Raw genomic sequence first — 23972 nt, forward strand, 5'->3', positions numbered from 1 at the left:
TTGTTTCGGCAAATTCAGATGATAAATACAACTTTGAAGCTTCGGCATAATTACAAGCGGAGAACGGAGTAACTTAACGTCACAGCAGGCACAACAACAGCCGGGGTTTCTCATGAGTGTTTTCCCCGGGTAACAAATGCAAAAATACACACACACACACACACACACACACACACACACACACACACACACACACACACACACACACACACACACACACACACACACACACACACACACACACGCATGCACGCACGCACGCACGCACGCACGCACACAACATAACAAACAGTGTAACTTAAACTGTGAGCTGATGATGTAATCTCAGCTCACAGTTGCAGGTTGTCAGGAAGAAAGGGAGTGAAAAGACTGACACAGACGATACAAGGTAGAACATTGCTAAACTGAAGTTTTGCTGATTTGTTATCACTAGGGATTTTATCGATACCGATACTGCTTTCGTTATTTTTCGATAATCTTATTGATACTTTTCAATAATTTGGTGCTCAAATTATAGACATGATTACAAGATGTGAAGATTAAACAACAGTCATTTTATTGTAATTTATTTGTATTTATTATTTTAATGTAACTTTTTCAATGTCTTGCCAAGCAGGTGTGAGTGTGTTTGACAGTGTGTCTCTGGAAGGTGGGCGGTAATTAGAGGCAGTTCATAAATCCATGTAAACATGACCATTGTTCAGTTAAAACGAGTCGCTCCTAAACCGGAAGCTCCGGTCGGCTAACCATTATAATCCGTTTATTGCGTTTATTATTTATAATTGGAATGATGGATTATCAGTAATCATTTTAAAGTTACACAGAGACATTGGATTAACCGTTTTTATGATAAAGTGACGTAGAAAAGATTACTTTTGCCAGTTAAGTGCTAAAGTAGCCATTAGCTCTGTTAGCCCGTTTTGCTAAGTGTTGATTTAGACTCATTTAGACTTTAGGTGTTGGACTTCTGATCCGTGTCGGTAAAATGGTTAATATCGTCTGTTAGCTGAGTCTCTTCCCGTTAAGTGGGTATGCATCATAATAGGTTGTTAAATGTTAAGAAGCCTTGAGATGCTGTTTCTAGCAAGATGTTGCGTCTGCTCCTGTGGTCTGTCCCCGGGAGTCTCACAATAATAAGAGCGCTGTTAGGAGAGACAACGAGTGGCATTCACAGTGGCCAATCAGAGTGGTAATCAAACCGGATACGTCACACGGGATGAGGGTTCCCAACTAACCAGAATTGTTTAAACTAAGGAAGTAGCGTAATTCCTATACCGATAGCCGCACCGTTTGTCCAGCGGCTTAACGGTATACCAATACCGTCCAATCAGGTACCGGTACTGACTTAGTACCGGTTCTCGATACCAATCCCTAGTTATCACCATATTGCCATGGCAACAAGTGCATTGCAACTGGCTTTACTCAACATTAAAACAAAAACATTTAAACAAAAGAGAGATAGAAAAACTTCAATGATTTGAAGAAAAACTTCAATGATTTGAAGTTGTTACAAAATACCTTGGAATAATTTCAGTATATTAACAAGCCTCTTTTGAAGGATTTGTGAATAACAAACCAATATAACAATGGGGTTCCTGGAAAACAAATCATTATAGATTACGGCAAAGACGTATCCATTTTATAAAATAAAAGTTCCCTCAAGTCAAGAGGGAATTCTCTCGTAGGGACAGAAACACCTCTAAGCGGTTGACAAATCACAACAGAGCCGGACAGCTAACCAATCAGAGCAGACTGGGCTCTGGTTTCAGACGGAGGGTGAAAGAGGTGCTGCAGCACAGGCAGTATGAGAAAAATAAAGAGCTTTTTGAACATTAAAGCATGGAGACCTGTCACAGTAGAGGCTAAATTACAAATATGAACCTAACAATTAGCAAAATAGGGCCCCTTTCATTAAGCTCTTTATAAGCATGTGTGAACAGTTTCTATGGTTTTCAAATATTATTATGAAACAGCCGTTTGAAAAAAGTTTTATATAACATTTTGCCTTTTATTTGTCAGATGACATAAGAGAACATTTAAGGATAGAGCAAAGAATGACATGCCACAAAAGCCCCCAAATGGAATTGTCTTCACCTTAGAGATAAAGCCAATATTTGTAATTGATATAGAATGAAATCATATTAGTTTTCAGTAACTTCATTTAAACATTCTTTTTTTTAATTCTTTGATATCTAAGAAAGAAGAATAAATGTGATCCCTATGTTACCTTTTCGGCCCAAATGAGGACTGTTACAAAAACATTGTGCTGAGTAAGTGATTGGTTCTCTTGGTTACCACGTCAGTTATAACTACTCTCCACAACTTTATGGTTGTGTGTCACTCTCTCCTACTGGGAAGAACTAGGAGTTAGTGTTCTTGGAAGCAGTATTACTTTCCTCATGTAACTTTAACAATAGTGGCGACCTCACCTTGCAGAGAAGTTTGTGGTACTAATGAATGCTATTCCAATTCTTATCAGTTGATTTTAACAACCTTTTTTTTTCTTTCCCTTGATGCCTCTTTATGTAAAGCATTTTGAATGTCCTTTCTTCACAAATAAGCTTTTCTTCCCTTCCCTATTAGTATGTCACACCCCTAATAAATGGCTTGGAGCTCATAGGTCAATCAATGTTTATGAATGTCACTTTAAGATAATTCGTTTTTATGTGGAGTCAAAACGCTAGCAAATTGTCGTTTAGTCATTCATTAATGTCTGTCCTCTGTGAAGATTTGTCATACATTAATTGATACATAACTTCAAGTCATGAATGAATTTATGTTAAGTCATTAGCCTGTTACTTAAGTTCACTATGATCACACAAGAGAATGGCTTAATGAAACCAATTACTTACCCGGAACCCCACAAAGAAATAAAAGACTGTATTCAGCAAAACTAAAGCAGGGGTTTTAGCAACCCCAATATAGACCCCCACAGCTGTAGCCCATGCTGAAGCAAGACTGGCTGCATTCCCTGACCAATTACAACAAAAGCTACCTGCCACCGGTCGATCATTAATCATCGGAGTCTGAGTGCAACCAGTAGGACAAATCAATCCTCCACTATTGGCAAAAATCCCAGAAGTCATTAAGCTTGGCCTCTAACTGTCATTGTCCCCCTGTCTGTGGCTCCTGTGGGGCCCGTGGGCTTAGTACACTGCCGTTCCTAAGGTCCCACATGGGTAATATATTACGTTTTAATGAGGAAACTTTAAGCAGCATAAACACACCTCCTAGCTCTGGACAGGTCATTCTCATTGATGTCAGCTTTAACATTTGCCTATCGCCACTTGTTATATATAAAAATGTTCTGTTTATTACATCGTTTAATGTGGGTATCCCACACAAAATGTAATACATGTGAAAAAGGGTGGGAAGTTATCTGCTATTTCACTCTCGTTGACAAATTCAGAATTTGCCATTGGCTGTCGAACGCTGATGGCCAACAGCTAGCATCATTACAGCAACTGCGGAACTCCAGAAAAATATTGTCTGGTCAATTTCACTCTGTTAGAGCAAACATTGGAGAGATTTATACATGTTTGTATCAGGGGAGGAGTTTGTTGTGCACCAACATCGGCAACTAGCAGAGGGATAGGCGTGTAGTTAGCAACGTTTAGCTGTTTGCTAGCTTGCTATTAGCATTGGCTGACAACATTAGCAGCAGGAAGCTTCAGGGTCAGGTTGAATCTAAAAACAACACACTATTAACATGCTTGCCTTTAAAACGTTCAACATGCTTACACTAACACCCGCCCTATACTGACTATTCACCTCTGCCCTTGAGAGAGGAGAAAGAGAACATTGGAAACTCAGATTTTAGGGAAAGCAACATTTCTACCTTCAGAAGCGGAATGTAAAAACACCTCTCTAGAGACAACCTTGGCACAGATAACCAGTAAAGTCCAGATCAGACACTTTGGGATAACTAGAAAATGCATTTCCTGCTGAAAATGCGTGAGAATGGTTTAAATGCAGAAAAAGCTGAATATTTGAATAGTTGAATGGTCTCTGTAGCTGCTTTTAGCTACAAAAACCAAGTGTGTTGCTGAACTTAGTGGAGAAATGCAGAAAAGTGAAATGATTTTAATCAAAATTGTTACAGCTCAAATGCATTGCAATGACTTTGTTGAAAACTGAAAGTGAAATGTTAAACTGGAAGAGTAGGAAAAATAGTGAAGAAGTTTAATATATAAAAGAAAAGGTTTAAAAAAGGTATAAACAACAAAATGTATAGCCTCAATGTCCTGAAATAGCTGAATAATTTAATAGTTGAATGGTTTCTATAGCTGAAATAGGCTGAAGGAGTTAGATATAAAATGTAAGTAGTAGTAAATGAATGTGTATTAAGAAGAGAAAATAAAGTAAAAATGCTTTGAAAAGCAACAGAATATTTTAATTAAAACCATACATCACCAATAATGTATAAAATATGTGGAACATGTTGAAGTCAGTATGAAGTCTCCATCAGACAGAAAATAATAGGCTGAGACAGTCTGACTGGCGAAAAACTCCCCAACGCGGAGAATAAACAGAAGGGCAACCATGACAACCATGCTTCTTCACTGCTTTTGTGGAGGAAGTTACAGCGCCACGTACAGGCTCGGCATATGTACTGCAGCTTCTCCAGCGGTTGGAGCTAAACGGAGCTGTCTCGTGTGGACGGAAACTTTCCGGTGTTGGAATGCGTTTTACCGTTATCGTCCTCGTGTGGCCGGGGCCTTAAACTCCAGTCTTGTTGTCAGTGTTTCTGTGCTGAGCACCTAATCATAACACATAATCATAACACCTGTGTGTGAGCCAAGACATCAAAGGTGTCCATGGTGACAACGTTATCAGCAGAGATCAAAGGTTTCCATGGTGATGTGCAGTGATTTGTGAGAGGAGAGCCTTTCCATTGATCTGAATGAGAGATAAACCTCTTACATTTCTAACTATAGTTTAAAAACGGTAGCTGCTTTCGGTAAAATGTCAACGCGTGGAGGATGTCAGGACCGTGAGGAGCGTCGGAGTCTGCTTTTTGTGTACTTTTGGGTCAATAATGTGGCATTTTTGGCAGATTTACTAAAGGTGTGCAGCTGCTGCTCTGAGGAAAGATCAGGATGAATTTACAATGGGCCTTAATGGAGACATGTTGAACGTTTTTTTTGTTGCCCTCAAGAGGCATTTTGTTTGATTTTTTTGCTTATTTTATTTTTCAACGTAGGAGAGGTTTTCCTACGTTTTTCATGAATAATTATGTCCAAGGAGTGTAGGGTTTGGGAGTTATGGCAGGTTTAAAATAATGTTGGGACGAATTTCAAGCTGTCCTCCACTCTGTTTTGAGATCAAAGCACTCTAGACTTAATGAGCGGCGCAATACACACTAATGTTAAAATCTGAAGAAAGCCTCTTTACCAAGCTCCAAACTAAGTTAAATATCTCAAAAAGTGTAAAAGATATCAAAAATCTGAAGAACACGTTATATAGCTGAAGGTCTTGTGATCATTAGAAGTTAAAGTTTAAATGAAGTCTCTAGCTGGAAGTATGTGGAAGGAGTAGCATTCGACGCAAGGTGTAGGTAAAAGAGGATTTGAAGGTTCCTCCCATTGAGTTCCATGTTAAAAAAGAGTTTAAAAAGCTGAACATTTGAAAAGTATGAAATATTTAGAAAAAGATTAAAGTGGTGCTGAAAAGGCTGAATAGTTTGATATTTTAATGGTTTCTGTAGCTGAAATTATGCAGAAGTTATTCAATGGCAAAATATTGGTTGAAATAATAATAAGAAGAAGAAGATTAAAGATTTGAAGAACTATAGTATATGTAAACAGCATTCACACTAATAAAGAAAAGAAGAACTATAGTGGAATGCTGTAAACAGCATTCACACTAAATAAGAAGAAGATGAAGTTGAAGAATAAAGAAACAGAATAACTACTGTATAGTGGAATGCTGTATACAGCATTCGCACTAATAAGTAAAAACAGGGAGTCATGGAATATTGAAATTTGACATATAAACTGGGTCACCTTCTGTAAGAAAACGGTGTCAACCAAACTGTAGCTTTAAGGCTTATTCAAACATCTCTCACCTTCATTTAATTAATTCTTTTTTCCCCAGCTTCTATAAAAGTCTGTTTTTTATTATTTTGTCTGAATGTCTGAACTCCTTGCGGTGTGTGTGCTTTAAGCCTGAAATCCAATTCAATCATTCCAATCACCATCTGCATTTCAAAAAATGCCTTGATGCTTTGCTGCTGTGTATCTACAGTGCTCTGGAAGGACAAACAACTGACAAGGTAAACATGTCGTCTCGAGAATATTGCAGCTCCTCCCAAGGCGGTGCCACTGTCATTGTTTTGACCTGTGATTGAGATGCGACCAATATTCACATCGGGGTCATTTTGAGAGACTGCCCAGGCTTTATCAGAATAATATCAGTAGTGTTTAAGAAGTAACTTGGGACTGACTTCTATAATGTATGTCAAAGGTTTTTGAGCACCACCACTGATGATGTTGGGTCATTTCCCAACAGTACAAATAATTGATCACTAGCCTCATCAACACGTTTAGATTGATGAGGTCGTTTTCTGTGGCACAGTGAAGTGTCTTTTTTGGCCTTTATTACACGGCTGAGAGATGAATACTCGATTCTGATATGTCAATTTGGACATTTCAGAGGTTGTTCATTTTCGCTAACAGAACTCTGCTTTGGAGAACAAGTTGACAAGTTGGATCAAGTGACTATGTGCAGTAGTAGGTCGTTTGGAATATTCCTTTTTTTATTTGTGGATATACCGAAACTTTTAATTCATGATGGCTTAACACCTCAAGTAAAAGAGTGCAAGAGAAGGAGAGAGGTTAAAAGACAGCGCTGGAAATAAATAGAAGAAGACAGACAGGAGGTAAACACTAACAGGAAAACGGTATGGGCGCTGGCATTGTTTAAAGACTAGTTAATGGAAAATAAAATGTGAATAGACTCGGATAGTTACAGAAAACCTCGATCAGAGCCGCTGTTCATTTTAAGTTATGTTAAATTGCAATACGATTATTTTGAAATCAATCAAATCCTTTTAAAATCAGTGCTGTGAATCAAATCGTTGGTTTATGTACAGTAGTAGGTAGTGGCGTAATAAACGTGATAATAAGCGGGATAAGCACATCAGTCTTTGCATCAAAAGTTGCTTTACAAACAAAAAAGGATCATCTTGATAAGTCAGATTGTGTTGGAAAGACTTTTCTGTGTTTATTTTATTGCGTGTGGTGACCACTTACCCCGAAGTTGGAGGCTGCAAACCTGGCCGGAGCGGAGACGTTGGTGGAGGCGGTTGGGTGGGCGTAGAAGGCGTTTATGTTGGCCAGTAGTGTGCTCATCACTGCCGGAACCCCTGACAGCATGTACTTAGAGGACAGGCAAGAGAAATGGCTGAGGAGTAAAGGAAAGGAGGGAGGGTTAGCACGTTTGGAAGGAGGGAAATGTAAGGAGATTGAAGAGGTAAAAAGGTGAGGACATGGTGGGAGGATGAGACAGATGTAGCAAAGGAGAGAAGAGTTGAGAGGAAGACATTAAGAGGCCAGACGGAAAGTTCAAAGGACGTGAGGACAGATGACATAAATTGTGGAGATCAAGGAGGGTGGAGGGAGTAAAGGGTTTGGCATAATTGGAGATGAGAGAGAGAAGATAGACAGAGAGGCGGGAGGAAAACCAACTCAAATGAATAAGGGGAGTCAAAGTGGTGGATCACAAGTGTGGCCATTTTTGCAACTGCCATGGATTAATAACATTAATATATCAGTTGCATCTTTAACATGAAACAGTCCATTTGCATTATGTTATTAAGACATATTAACTAATTTAAAAAAGAAACATCTCGGCCTTAATAGTGAGAAATTATTTTATTCTACATTTTTCATTTAAAATGTCTGCAAAAATAATCTGTGGAAAAATATATATAAATCTAACCCTAACCCTAATGTCAGCACAACTCTGAAGTCATGGATTAATACTTGGGAAAATATAAAGATAACATATCAATAATAAATATAAGCATTTTCATTTCTGCATTTTTGCATAATTTTCCTTTTTTTCCTTTTAGATAAACTCATTTATTTACATTATTTATTTATTATTTTTTCATAGCTCTTTTATCTTACAAGTACAGAAACCCCAAAGTTTAACTTTTTTAACGATTTTAGTTGTTTACCCCTATACCTCCCTATACTGTTTCTTTAGTATATTGCATTTATTTTGCAATGCTAATAATAATAAATGTATAAATAACACTAAAAAAGACAAATCAACTACTGAAGGTTGAAAATCCTTTTGACTTTGTGTAAGTTTTTATAATAATTACCAGTTGGAGAAGATGTTTCTTAATTTGAATGTAATTTTAAACATTTGTATTTTTATATTTGCATCGTTTTTGAAGTGCAGCACGTTTTTCCTAATGGAAGTGTTTTCAGCTCTGTGCTGAGAACACTTCATTTATTATGATTTATTGGGAGAATGTTTCAACTCATGCAGTCATTTGTGTAGGATCCAGGAAAACAGACATTAATAGTCTGTTCCTGTAAATAAACAAAAATGTTGCTGAGGTTTAGAGTGCTTTCAGTAAGATGTGATTTTTCTATAACAGCCACAGTGTATTTTAATTACCATTTTCGAGTTATTGATTCGCTCCTTTTATCCATTTCCACTGGGACATACTGTAGTCCGAGCAATTTATGCTGACAACTTCACTGTATTCAAGTCTGCCTAGCGTGATTATATTATCTGTTGTGTGCTTCTCTATTGCACAAGATAAACTCAGAGGCCCTCTTTGTCCCTTTAAGGTCAAATCACAACATTAATAAATGTGTGCGTGCTCATTAAGGCTGTCTCCATCTGCCCACAATGATCGGATCAAACAGCCTGGCAATCTTTGAGGTGAAAGGTCATCCTTTCTAATTTGATGTGATAAACACATTTAGAAGCTGGTTATAGTTCATGAGAGCTCCTCCCACCTCTCGTTACAACGACACACACACACACACACACACACACACACACACACACACACACACACACACACGCACACGCACGCACGCACGCACGCACGCACACACACACACACACACACACACACACACACACTGAGCTTACGTCATGGCCTGGTATATGGACTCGATGCCATAGCGCATGGCGAACTCGTCCACAATTTCCTGCTGTAACTCATCAAAGTAAACCTTCCACGCATCGTCTCCGTGAGCCGCTGGGATCTTCACGACGCCGCCCCCCTCTATGTCCGTGGAGAAGTGGAACATGTTCTACAGAAGACATTTTTTTTGGGAGAACAAGACAACATCAACAGTGTTAAAGATGGCTTTACAGTATATGCTGTTGAAGATCTTCTTCACAGTTGAGAAATTACTTAGTTGTTCTTATTTTCTCACTATTCACAATTTCAAGAGGATATATTTGATCATTTTCAGGTTCAAATCATATATTGTGTGCCTCTACTGTGACATGTTTACATTCCTGAATGTTCAAACCCTGCGTTATTTTTGTCTGTTCTGATTGGTTAGCTTAGAGATGTCCCGCCCCTTAGCAAATCACGTACAATGTGTTGGAGCGCTAGCTAATAGAAGTGATAGTGATGTCACCACGTTATGGAAGAAAACAAAGGAGTCCAATTGAGGTGTGTCTGGCATAGCGCTTATATGCAGCGTTTTCTTTTCCAGTGTGTGGGAGAGAGGACATTTTGTATTTTTGCCTTTGCAGACCATTAACACACACACAATTATATACCCTGGCCTTCTAATCATAGCAGAGCACGACTCATGACACTTCCCTGTGTATGATTTTTATATTTGCTGTTGTAATTTATTGTCTTCTGTTTACATCGTAGTAATGTGTTATTTATTATCTGCATGTGCAGCACTTTGGCTCGACCGAAAATCGTTTTTAAATGTGCTATAAAAATAAAATTTGATTTGATTTGATAAAACCCAGAAAGTGTCTGTTAATTTAAAAAGCCTAAAAAACTATTTAAAGTAATTTAAAAGGCTTTCAATTTAAAGATTCAAACCTGCATCTCTGTTGACCCTACAAAGTTATTAGTAAAACTGTCAATTAATGTCCGATTTACTGAAAAATACATGTAGTACTTAATCAATGAGTCAAATATTGTTGTATTAGCATCAGTGATCTGCAGGAACATTATCTACAAACATGTCGGTTACATATTGTTTCAAATGCATCATTCACACGTTCTTTTTCTCAAATATGAGAATTTGCTGCTGATTTCTTGTCTAATATATCATTGTAAAATGTATAATCCTAAGAATTTGGAATGAATTATTTATTTGTTCATTAGAAATAATCCTAATTGTTTTTACACACTAAATAATAAGTGTATACTTGATTTAGATGTGGTAGTAATAAGGAGTTCTTTGTGTACCTCATTAAAGTATCAGTGTGCATGTGTGTGTATTCTTGTGTGTGTGTGTGTGTGTGTTACCTCATGAAGGCACGTGTACTGTACGTGATAGGGTGCCACCTTCTCCTCTCCCTCGATCTCCACACTGATCTGAAGGCGAATAGCACCAGACACCGCCGACTTGTCTGTTCTCTTTTCTGCGAGTGGAGAAGCACACACACAGACTTTGTGTTGACAGTGCACATTTATTTTTGCTATGATTATTACATTTAAATGTCTTAATTTGTTGGTTAAGATTTGTTGTTGTAAGCTACGTCTCAGAACATTTTTAACAAATGATATTTATCGAGTGGTGGACACATCCTCAGTACACATGACACCTATGTCTAGAATACCATAACAGAAATACACCATGTCTCCCATTGTTCCAATAGGCGCGTTCACACCGCGGTACTTTTCCCACTTTAGTTCCGATATAGTTCCGAAACTAAAATTAGTTCATCAGAACCTTTTTTACCCCCTTTTCCGTCCCTGCGAGAGAGCAGGTACTTTCGTGGGAGAAAAAGGTTCCTATGTCTGATTGGCTGCGCGGAATGCAAACCACGCCCGGCTACATACCCAAGTTGTACCAGACGTCCATCTCTCCGCTCAGAGTTCGGACCTCGATGATGCTCTGGCCCAAGAAGTCGTCAGACTCTCTCTTCAAGCGCTGCTTTACTCGTGACTTGATGTCATCGTCTTCGTCCCAAACTCGCAGCTTGACACGGTCTGATGAGTTGTGGCACTCGCTGTGGAGACAGAGGACAGGTGGGTGACATTAACACATGTGAACAAATACTTGAAAAATGGGTGCCTGACTATTATTCTGTAGTAACTACCTAGTAAGCATCAATGTGATGATTTGTAAGAGAAAACATATTTTAGATTTTGGCTAAAACCTCTTGTTTTGGGATGTCTACCTTACACTTTTTTTCTTTTAACGTTTATTTTATTGCAAAAGCCATTTCAACTCACAAGTTGAAATAAGGTTTTTTTAACTGGCCATCGGAAAGGGCTGTCTGATGGCCAGATAAAGCAGTACAAATATTCTATTTTATATAATGTTTTTCTTGGGTGGGATTTTCTATTATTTGGCTAAGGTACAGTTAGTGCTGCAGATAATTGAATATATCAGGGACATCTTTCATAAGTGTATACAAGTACTAAAATTGGCACATTTACTCCATGGAGGTTGCTCCTTTGAAAAAGGAATCCAAGATTGCCGCTAATGAAGGCTTAGAAATGTCATTTTTTGTAAAGTGTTATGCAGCTGCAGGTGCCAGGAGTAAGTATATATAAAGAGGGCATTATGTTTCTACTGATGCTCGGACATATTAGAGAAAATGTTGCTCAGATGGTGTACTGTATTTGCCTTTTAACCAATGTACTGTTATGTTGCAGTGAATACATTTGAATATACAGTAGGATCATACTGTGTCAAAGTTATGTCTTGTAAATACAGAAATACAATCATAGTTCCTGTTGGAGCTTAAAAAAGTTTTTTGCAATAATCCATTGTTTTACATAACATGAACATGTTGGTGCTTGTATCTACTTGTTAAAGATTGTTACAGCTTTCTGCAGTACTAGTATGTGTATCTGTCACCCAGTACACTAAAGTACATTGCTCATGGCTTCAGTTTGGCACTTCCACTCCACACCAAAACTTGGGGTGTGACGATTGCTATGTACTGTAGGTCTATGTTTAAGTACCTCATACAACCCCCCATCAAAACATCTGACCGATCATTATAAGTTAAAGGATCTGACAGCTGTAAAGTGATTGTGTCAGCTCTTCATTGCCAGACCTCTGAGAGCTCCAGCTGAGCTTCACAACCAGGTGGAACTTACAAGCTGTACTTTTCCTCCCAGACCGGGTTCAGGTTGCCGTAGATGGTCTTTGTTCTCTTCTTGGTCTTTCCAACTTGGATGGTGACGTACGGGTCGCTGGAGCCTGTTCTGTCCTTGGCTTGGAGACCCTGCGCACTGACGACTGATTACACACATGCAGAACGTGAATGACTGTGAAACTTGCATAAGAACAACAAACACCTACTCTTTACCACACGCACACACGCACGTACGCACGCACGCACACACACACACGCCCACACACGCACGCCCACACACACACACACACACACACACACACACACACACACACACACACACACACACACACACACACACACACACACACACACACACACACACACACACACACACACACACACACACACACACACACACACACACACACACACACGCACACACACACACACACACACACACACACACACACACACACACACAGATATTACCCACACACAGTTATGCAAAGCCTCGTAACACATATGACTCAGGCAGGTGTTGGGTAACAACATTTCTCAGTAAGTGACTCAAAGAACCGTTCCCCGATGTTTTGCTTTGCCGCGCACAAGGCAATCAAAAGTATTTAAAAAAGGACAAGAAGCAGTGATGTGGCTTTAACGAAAAAACATCGGCCCTTGAGTTTACCTCAATCATACAAGCCGAAATGCCAAGTTGCTGAATTTTAAATAAAACAAATAAAATACAGAGACGTATCTGGGACATTCTGGCTTAAACGGCGTACAGATAAAGAACGCCTGCCTGTCTTCCAAGCTGCAGACAAACTGTGTTGAGTGATGGAAAGTCAAGGTTCATGAGCCGGGACATTTCTCTATGATTAAAGGTCACAAGGCAACAGAGGAGTTTAAACGTTGGTCCAGAACCAAAAACAACTTTTCAATGTAAGGTAACAGGAGGTCATAATAGACGGCTCAGGATTAAGGAGCCCATTGAAACGGGCTAATATCCAATATGGTAGGTTTAAGGCATTCATCGGATCGATTCATCCCTGGCATAACATGCACACACTTGCGTACGTCATATATTTTAGAGATCCAGCATCGAAAGGGGGAGACAGTAGGTATGACATTGCCAACATATATCCGCAGGTCGGGGTAGGGACTGCACATTTGTATATCTGACGCCAGCACACTTCTAAGGGGCGGGACATTTATAAGCAGTTAACCAATCAAAACTGAGACAGCCAGCTAACCAATCAGAGCAGACTGGGCTCTGGTTTCAGACAGAGGGTGAAAAGAGATGCTGCAGCACAGGTAGTATGAGAACAATGAAGCACTTATTGAACATTAAAGCATGAAGACATGTCAGAGTAGAGACACAACATATAAATATGAACCTGAAAATGAGCAGAATAGTAATCAAATTATTGTAACACCTGCTAGAAATGTTAGACTTGAACGTTTAACTTTTTACCATATAGGACACTAAAGAGTTCAACATCAGTTGATTCAGTGTCAGTGACGGACGCATTTGATCTCTGCTAAAGGGTTTTGAATAGTAATCGGTTCAGATATTCCCTTGTGACATCAATTGTGTTTTCAAAGAGCTCTCCCGAGCATCTCCTGTCAGTCCAGCATCAATTTGAATCTAAATCTTAGTTTGTCGGGGGACATCTTACTTCTTCCTTCTCTCTGTCTATACCCTGTGTACTCTCATGTTCCGATTAACCCAGCTTCCCCAAATGTCTTTCTTTTTGGTGTCTATATACGCCGGGATCCGGAGTCATGGATGATCCTGCGGTCCTGTGTCCTGGATCGCGAGCGCTGGATCTTGAGTCGTGGCTGTGGTCCTGGATCATAAGGTCCTGGATGGATATCCTCGTGGATTCATCTTCCTATTATACACACATGCATTTCCAAACATTTGGACTACCTATGTTGCAAATGTATTATCTTTTTAATTCACACACGGCATCTATTGCACGTCTGTCCGTCCTGGGAGAGGGATCCCTCCTCTGTTGCTCTCCCTGAGGTTTCTCCCATTTTTCCCTTTAAACTGGGTTTTCTCTGGAAGTTTTTCCTTGTGATGTGAGGGTCTAAGGACAGAGGGTGTCGTATTGTCATACTGATATTCTGTACACACTGTGAAGACCACTGAGACAAATGTAACATTTGTGATATTGGGCTATATAAATAAACATTGATTGATTGATTGAAATCAATTTGACTGAACTGAATTTGAGTTGAAAGTATTTCTGAGTATACGTATCTCAGATGGGGGACATGATTGAATTGTAATGAAAAATGCAAGAAAATAAATGATGAAAAACCAAGAAAAAGGGGTGGATCCAGCACAAAAACAACTAACCACTTAAGACCCCTTTAAAATGTTGTTTGTAAGTTTTTCTCTCCACTATGTTTTAGCGCACAACATTAGCTAAAGCTTCAGGATGTATATAATGGCATTCAGGGTTTAAACTCGTTAATCTTTGTACAGAAAAATACAACTTCTTTAAAGTATTTACTCCATTGGAGGAGAGACAACTTTACAAACATTCTTGAGCAAACCTTTAGTATAAAAAAGTGTGATGCCTTTAGGCACAATGGTAATTCTGAATCTCGCTTGATTTCTTCATCTTAAAAAGGCCTCATTATGATCATTTTCTGGTTTGTATTTTGCGCCTTTACTGTGACATGTTTCCATGCTTTAATGTTCAGGTCTTTATTTGTCTCTGTCTGAAACCAGAGCCCAGTCTGCTCTGATTGGTTAGCTGGCCAGCTCTGTTGTGATTGGTCAACTTCTTGACTTTAGACTATCATGTACAATGTGTTGAAGCGCTAGCCAAAAGAAGCGTGATTGTAACGTAGTGATATCATTATGTCATAGAAGTAAACAAAGGAGTCCAATCACAACAGAGCCAGCCAGCTAACCATTCAGTGTGTTGGAGGGGTTTTAGCCTTTGCGGACCATATACCTGCACAACGACCTACACAACACACTACAGGAGAGGGAACCCCAGATAAAAGCATAAAAGGTCGCCTTTAACCATTTCCATTTCCATGAATGAGTTTGAAACAAAGTGCCTTCTGAGTGCCTGTCTTTAATGGAGGTCATGCGTGGTGATCAGGGGAGACAAGGTGTAATCGCTGCCACTATATGAGGTGATGAGTGTGGTTGCTTTGGTAACAGCAGCAGTCATGTTTAGTAAAAGGAGAAGAAGGGAAGGTGGTGACCCGTTTCCTTTTCAAATGAGTAAAGCGTGGATAAGCAGTTGAAGTTTATTTAAAGTTCAGACTGTCAAATGAAAGGAAAAACTTCCAGGAATGTGGGATGGTTTCTTTTTTTAGGTATTGATGTTGGGGAAAGCTAAAAGTCTCAGAATTTGATTTGAACCGTGCTGGTTTCTTGAGGGCACCACGGCTTTAACTTCTGTTAGCATGCAGCTACACCTTTGCTAACATTCTACCACAGCAATACAGTTCAACATGTTCAAACACATGTGTTTCGAAGCCTGCTTATTTAATGTTTATCTCTTAACTTCACATTACATATCAGTTTACTTATAGTTGTAAAGCATTCCTTTGAATCATTTATGAATGAATATGTTTTGTAGCATTTAGCAAAAACTTAATTAGCTATTTGGATGGACATAATACTTTATACAAAAACGATTCTTATCTCATCAGGTACAGGTGAGTATAAAAGGCTATGTCACCTTGAGTTCAGTCTGCAGATCGACTTCACAGAGATATGAGTGTGATACGGTCTACACACAGCACAAGTGTGGACACACTTAGACACAGTGTGCACTTGCTACAGGCCTGTCCAGCAGGTGCATTAGCTGTGATGAAGAAAGACGAAGTAAAAGGAACGACAGGTTGCAAAAGCTTCTCTTGTCTAACTGTAGGTCATGTCTGCCAGTCAGTGCTTATACATGTGGTGTTTTTGCATTTGTTTGATGATGTTATCTGCATTACTTTTAAGGCGTCATTTAAGAGGTTTATTTTTCCTGAAAGTGTGAAGGTTCAACCTTTCTTAGATTTCTTTCCTGAAAAGTACTTTTTATGCTTTTTTGTGTTGTGTCTTTCAATAGCCATAAGAGAAAAGAGAGAAAAGGACAATATGGTGACGCTGCAGCGCTTTCTGTCCTCTAAAACTAAAACATAGTGACTGTTAAAAGAGAGGTGTCATGGCCATTTCCACTGATCATAATTCCATTGTTGAGGTCTACTAGAATAGATTTATACCGTGCAATTTTCCAAACTCACATTGGTTCCGCATACAGCATCTCTGTGAAGTATGTGTATTCACTTTCTCCACTAAACGGCTCGCTGCAGCTCTTGCCCCCCCTCCCTGTGAGCACAGTGTGCTCCGATTGGTCGGGACCAGTCGGGACGTTGTGAATCGCACTGAGCTCCGTGGAGGTGTGATTTCCTTGTTTAGCGATACACAGCGAAACACAGCCAAACTCACCCTGAGCACACACAAAGTCACAGCCGAAGTAAAAACAATAAGTGTGGCTTGATATTGAGTAAGAAGAAGGTTGATAAACGCTGTGAGAATGGGTCTGCAGAGAGAATTTCCCAACTGTCTGTAATCAGCCTGCAGCCAGGGAGGAGAGATCAGCAGAGCTGCCTGCACGGAGTGTGTGAGGAAGTCCGTGGATTGGTCAATTTGGACCAATCAGCGGGGGCTTAAGGTAACAGCTCCGCAGACGTAACGGCTCCACGGATTGGCCCATTTGGTTCCGGGTACCGCATGACCGTATCGCGTCATAGTTCTGGGCGTGGCTACTGGGTGCTTCTACGACAAAGCACCCAGGAAGTAAAAAATGGACAGTGACGTTTCACCAATGAGACGTTTTGGGGAGGTATTTTCTGTGTTAGAGTTGTACTTGCTACAGTACTTTGAGGGTTTTGACTCTGCACACCGCTTACATGCATACAAACCTTCATAACACACAAGGGGACGGGCAATAACCGGAAAAGCATGACATGTCTCCTTTAATACTCCCAACTAATGTATCTAGGTAATTATTCACATTTATTTTTACATTTCAAAGTTAAAATTCCATTGGACATACTGTTGATGGTGATCTTGGCCGACCACTTGGAGGTGCCGTCCAGGACGCTCTGCTTGATGCTCTTCATGTGCTGGACGTGGATCGTTTTGGAGATATTGAACACGCTTCGGATCTCATCGAAGATCTCCGGTTTGTTCCTCTCGCGGATCTTCATCCTGTCCTTCATGGCCATGATGATGTGCTGCGTCCGGTCCTCCGCCCCGGTCTTGGAGCTCTTCTCGGCCGCCCCTGAGGGAAAACAAAGAAGAATGAAACAGGAAGGGAAAGGTGAATGGTGAACAAAAAGTCAAACTAGAAGCAACATGTTCAAATGATGTTTTAGTGATGGATTTTCCTTTTCGCGTAACAGTAAGGTTTTCAAATGCCCCTACGTTTTTTTTTGTCAACCTCCCTTACTTTCACTCGATGAAGCGAGGGCCGAATGTTTCTTCTAGCAACACTTTCCAAGGCTCAACTCAATTGTTGTAAGCTCTGGCACGGGCAATTTTTGAAAACTTTCGTTCAAAAGGTCATATCATAGATATAAAAGTAACAATAATAGAAAACGATTACCTTTTGAGATGGGGTGAATCTCTATATGGTAACCACTTACAAAATATGGACATGTTGACATGGTTTTATGTATGTCACAACTTCTCAAACATCAAGAGTGTCCTTCATACTGTAGGTTACTACACTGAGCATTTTAATAATGATAACTAGTACCTTATATTACGTCGGTCGACGGGTGAAAACGCACAAAACCAGCCCAAAACACAAGCAAATGAAGAAACTTCTTCACCAACTTGACAAAACATGCGCACTGTTTACTGGAAGCGCTGCAAAAACAAAATGCTGCAATAAGCACACTACAAAGTGACGCACACAGCTGGGATTGGAGCGCTTACAGAAATTCGGGGATTATAAAGTTAGCCAAGTGTCACGCTTTGAGCAGATCCGTTTAGTTTATGTAGCGCTTGACAACATGTGTTGTCAAGTTTTTGAAGCTGTAACTTCATGTGCATGTGTTTTGGCACGGCTCCTTGTGTACATGTTTGGGGCCGTTGTTTCGCACTTGAACCCGCTCGAAGGATAACAATTATGTGCTGTGTTACAATTAATGGTAACTAACCAAAAGTTAAACACATTTTTTTTCTAATTTTTACTCTATAACAAAAAAGAAAACCTCAAGGCCTCGTTCTTTTCAAGTTCACATATTATTATTTTTAAATCTAATGAACTCTAGGGAATAATGTTGCTAAATGTACTCACTCTGCAGACAGTCGGCGTTCAGCAGCTCTTGGCACTTCTCATGCACTTTGACCCCGCACTCTGCACAGCGCATACCCTGCCGGGCGATGCCCCACAGCAGACCCTCACACTCGTAGCAGTAGGTGGGTGTAGTAGCCGTCCAGACCTCAAAATTGTGTGGAGTGGTGCAGGAGATGGGGTAGATCAAAGACTGCAGGGTCTTCTTGTACACATGGTTTTTCTGTTGGATCCAAGAGAGAAGGAGGGTGTGAGACGGAGATGAATCAAAAAGCCATATGAGAGAAAGGCCATGGGAGAAGTTATCCAAGGACAGAGATTGACCACAGAATGAAAGAAAAGTGTGAGATGACGTGAGAAGAAGGATATGGACAAAGGACAACACAGTGAGAGAGGGCAGGAGAGGTAACACAAGAGAGAGGTGAAGAAAGAAAGAAGGGGAGAACAACTATGGAAAGGCAAAGAATTACATACGCAACAATAATGTTCTTCCTGCACATGCTTTAAGGAAAGATCATTTCAAAGCGATACAATTCTTTTAGGACATATCATGCCCATGTGCAGGTTCATATTTATATGTTGTGCCTCTATTGTGACGTGATTACATGCTTTAATGTTTTAAAAAGGTCTTCATGTTTTCCTCATACGTGCTGCAGCACCTCTTTTCACCCTCTGTCTGAAACCAGAGCCCAGTCTGCCCTGAGTGGTCAGCTGGCATGCTCCGTTTTGATTGGTCAACTGCTTACAGATGCCCAGACCCTTAGCTTATCATGGCTAAACGTTGGGATGTTAGCCTCTGCACAGAAAAACATATAACAATACAGGAAAGGGAAAACCCCCCAAAAGCACAATAGGGCCTCTTTACAACAGTGCTAATTTGTGTTTCTATCATTCTTGGCTTTTATTCATTTAAATAATTGAGTTCTGCTGTTGCCCAGCGTAGGAGGAGAGTGGGAGGAGGTTAACACATCTCCACAAGATGAGAGGACACCTTGACTAGAAGCCCAGCTTGATTTGGCAAAAACAGAAGATAAATGTGAGTCAAGGCTTCTTCTTATTTCCCATTATGGAGGACATTGCAGTGGTTTCAAGAGCAGGGAACAAGACAAACAATACCTTCTTCAGTGGGTTTAATTTCTGTCATCTCTGCCTCTAAATCCACTCAACCTGCTTCTAACTGCATTGAGTTGTATTGATCTAATCTGCGTTGTTTAAAATCTTCCATCCTTTTGACTTTTTTTCTCTGTGCTTTTACCTTATTCTATTACCTTTGATATACTTCCTTGTCACTATAAAGCATCCTGTATAAAGAAAGCTTTTAATATAATTGCATTTCCACTATGGCTATATATTATTGTTATAATTTAAAACATATGGTTGAATGGATGGCTCAAACTTTTATTTTAGCATCATTCGCTCACATTTTTCACAGGTTGTCAATAGTGTCTGTGTTCATGAGTCAGAACAAAATGTTTTGTGTACATTTCTGTACATATGCTGTTTCCATCTGTCAGCGAATCAAATGATGGAACAGCTAACGTTATGAATCTGTTAATATCTTTCCTGTATTCTGTAACGCCCATCTGTCAATATGGGGAGGTCAATAACCTACAAGGCATATGCGTGTTGTCTATGGTTACGTTTTTGGTATACATGTCAGTTTATGCGCTCAATTGTAGAATCTGAATGACCATAAATATCATTCTTGTTTACCTTGTATTACAATCAAACACAAACATCTGTTTATAAATATCAAGTGCAGATTTAATTGTGAATTTCTTTTCACAGAAGCCCCATTACGCTTTTTGAGTTTTCCCTTTCCTGTAGTGTGTCGTATAGGTTTTGTGTGCATGTAAATGGTCTGCAAAGGCTAAAATCCCAAAGCTCCCTCCAGGAGGGGTTTCTATCCCACACACTCCCCCCCCCCCCCTGAAACGCCTCTTTGACGGTGACGTAAGCGGCGCAAACACAAAAAACGATGATATTACAAAAATTAATGTCAGGAATTGCTGATCATGTCTCCAATAAACCCTGATGCTGCTTAAAGATGACAAGATTTAGATCCTTTAGTATTTTGGATCTTCAACAAACAGCTTTATAACTCTTAAATGGTTTCTGGATCCTTGGGGATACAGCCATTTCACAGGCTGTGTCTATTTGTAAAATATGTGTAATAACAGTGTAATTACGATGTAATATTGGTGTTACATGGGTCTTATATTGGTGCAATAACTGTCCCATACTGTATGGCTGAAATAACAGTGTCAAAAGGGTATAATTACAGTAGGGTGTAATACAAGTGCAATACGGGTGAAACATGCCTGTAATAAAGGAGTCATATTGGTGTAACAGGCAGGCAGTAGGGGAGTATTAATGTGTAAAATATGTGTAAAGATTTGTCTGGATGAGTAGTTGGCATTGAGGTGACAGCAGGTCTTTCTGTAGATTACGATACCATCATAACGTCAGGATAAGCTGTGTGTGTGTGTGTTTGTTGGTGTGTGTGTCTGTGTGTGTGATATGAATGTTGCCACTCACAAGCTCTTCGTCTTTCAAGGACGTCCGTGTGGCCAGTGTGTGGGCGAGTCCAGCTTTCCTGGATTGTATCATGGACTAGAAGCAAGAGACGAGAACAATATACAAAAAGCATCAGTGATAAACATGGAGAGAGAAAAACAAAGCAGAAAAACAAACAAGGTATCAAAAGAAAAGAAAGTCAAATACAACTTTCAGTCAAGCAATCCAGGACATTCATCTTGGTGTGTAATGTGTTGCTCTTTTAACTTTGAAGGTTGTGGAAATCTTCAAAGTTAAAAGAGCAATAGGATATATGCAGGGCTGCACATAACTGGCTGACCGGGAGCTGATGCCTGAACCGTAGCTGTCATTTTTTTGTCATGCTCTGTAGTGAAAGTTGTCAACTCAGTGGTTTTTAATCCTGACAAAATGGACGTGTAACGTAACGCACATTTACAACAACAGTGTATAATGGAATTGCCCACTGCACCCATTTCAGTTTTCTGTGTTATGCTATGAGTGGATGAAGAGAAGTTTGCCAAAGTGCTGTAGCAGGATGGTTGGGAAAGCCTTTGATCTCCTCCAGCATAAACTAAATACGGAAGTTCAAATGCATTTTTCATCCTACAGCAGCAGTTCAAAGCTGGGACAACCTACAGTCGGAATTATCCCTTTTTTAACCCCCTGTAGCTCGGCTCACAGCATCTCACAATGCATGCTTTCAGTTTTCATTACGTTAAAGCAGGGGTGTCAAACTCAATTTCATCACGGGCCACATTCGCATTATGGTTGCACTCAAAGGGCCGGGTGTAACTTTAAGACTATATAAAAATACATATATAAATATTTAATATATTTAAAATAATGTATTATATTACATCATTGCCTCTGCATTGGATTATTATCGGATAGGGTAATAACTTCATAATTAACTACGTCTGAAAGCAGAAGTCTAGGGCAAATAATGGCAAGTCTCTTCAGTGCGCATGTCACAAAATGATTTGAAAAGAAAAGCACAATTAAAAAAAAGTGACATTTTGAAAAAGAAAGTAACATTTTGAAAAAAAAGTAAATTCTGAGAAAAAAGGCATATTTAGAAGAAAAAAGTCAAATTTGAGATGCATTGTGGGACATGTAGTTTATGGGCAACGTGCTTCTGTAAATCGGCATGTAACCGTATAACAAACATATTATATTATTTGCAAGCTCTTGTGGGGCCACATGAAATGAAGTCGCGGGCCGGATTTGGCCCCCGGGCCTTGAGTTTGACACCCCTGCGTTAAAGTGATCACTGCCATTTATCTGCTACACCAGGATACAGGTGGATGATGGCACCTGTTTCTGGGTTGGTCTAAGCCATGGTGCGGTGTTGGAACTACGGGATATGAAACGTCCTACATGTTATGTCCTTCCAGTGACATTGCTGGTAGGTGAAGAAATGTGGTTTTATTAAAAGATATCCAGACACTAGCCTTTTTCCTAACATTTATATTAAGAGTCCATATTTGATCAAAACTGCATCGTCAAAGAAAGCAAAAGCATCAAACGCCAGCAACACAATGAGAAAGAGACAAGTCACGTGGTGAAAGACATCCATATCCACTACTCAAGGTTTTACCCCACAACATGAATACCTTGAACATTAGAACTCTTACTGTCAAGAATAAGTCCGGTCTTTCAAGTTATGTGAGGAATTTTGACTCTTACAATCATAAATACTATATCACAAAACCTAATTGTAGATGTACTTTGTACGTCCTCAGTGCGAGTGAGATGTTATGTTATTGTTGCCAGGTCTTCTTATTTCTTTTTTAAAGCAATCCTTGGCTCCATCTGCACAACTTTGTGTTTGTTCATGTCTCTTATCTGTGATTCTCTTTCTTCATCGTTAGTGTAAGTTTAGGTATTGAATTTAAAAACGGTGCCTTTTCCCCCTGAGACCCTGCTGAGTGTGCCCTTTCCTCTGGTGGACTTGCGTCAAATCAAACAGGAAGGAGTCTCTTTAATGAGATGAGTCAGGCCTCTTAGATCTCAGAGACTGAATATTCCTAGCTCTAATCAGTCAGTCTGCAGCCAGTGATGAACACCTCTGCCTCCCTTAAGTAAGATAAGTGCTTCCCTTAAGTACTTCAAAGTCAATGCGAGACAATTACCATAACATGTATCAGCACTAGTTTGTTTAGAGAGACAGGTGGGCATTTTAGAAAAAGGAGCTGTTGTCACTCTGAAGCGAAGCAAGACACACCTGTTGAATAAAGGCTAAAGCACCCTCGGAGAGAAAGCTGAAAGCACTCACAAGAAGGAATTGATGTTTCTTGTATTTGTAAGAATATTTTCAAATATGGGTGATCAATGACTGATGTTTCTGTGAGTACAAAAGACATAACAAACCTCCACACAAATACAAATCAAATCCTTTTCTACGATCAGGACCCTTAAGAGAGTTTGCAATAAATACATTTTGAAACACGGCAGCTGAAATCTCACTTCTCCTTTACTCACCATAGCCTGAGGGGCGGCGGATGGAGGGAGGCAACATGTGAAAGGAAAGAAAACAAGAAGGCAGAAAAGGTTAGAGACAAACAAACAAGTTCCCCTGTGAGAGGATCAGCCACGTTCAACTTGAATCCTGCTAGTCAGCACACAAATCACACAGCGGGTGCTTTTGCAGGAATTCTCTTTTTTTAAACTATCTTTCTTCTTTAAAGTAGACTACAAGTAATCATTTCTGAAGGATCAAATAAGCTGATTGTAACATTTCCAGACGCTGGTGTGATTCAGCCGGCTTGTTAACATGACTTGTCTTTGCTTCTTCCAATGCTGAGGCCAAAGTTAACAGGCAATTAAAGCTGAAATAAA

General features: G+C 39.7%; 1 protein-coding gene across 1 annotated transcript in view; it reads right to left on the minus strand.

Annotated features, from left to right (window-relative positions):
* LOC117452310 (protein unc-13 homolog B) overlaps positions 1-23972 on the minus strand; it is a 146620-nt gene that overhangs the window by 56821 nt on the left and 65827 nt on the right. The window contains 8 exon segments of the mRNA XM_071204287.1: positions 7254-7404; positions 9121-9284; positions 10478-10593; positions 11015-11184; positions 12287-12428; positions 17349-17576; positions 18600-18819; positions 21135-21209. Of these exon segments, the coding sequence (XP_071060388.1) occupies positions 7254-7404; positions 9121-9284; positions 10478-10593; positions 11015-11184; positions 12287-12428; positions 17349-17576; positions 18600-18819; positions 21135-21209 (1266 nt within the window).

This window comes from Pseudochaenichthys georgianus, chromosome 9 (assembly GCF_902827115.2).
Source record: "Pseudochaenichthys georgianus chromosome 9, fPseGeo1.2, whole genome shotgun sequence".
Lineage (NCBI taxonomy): Eukaryota > Metazoa > Chordata > Actinopteri > Perciformes > Channichthyidae > Pseudochaenichthys > Pseudochaenichthys georgianus.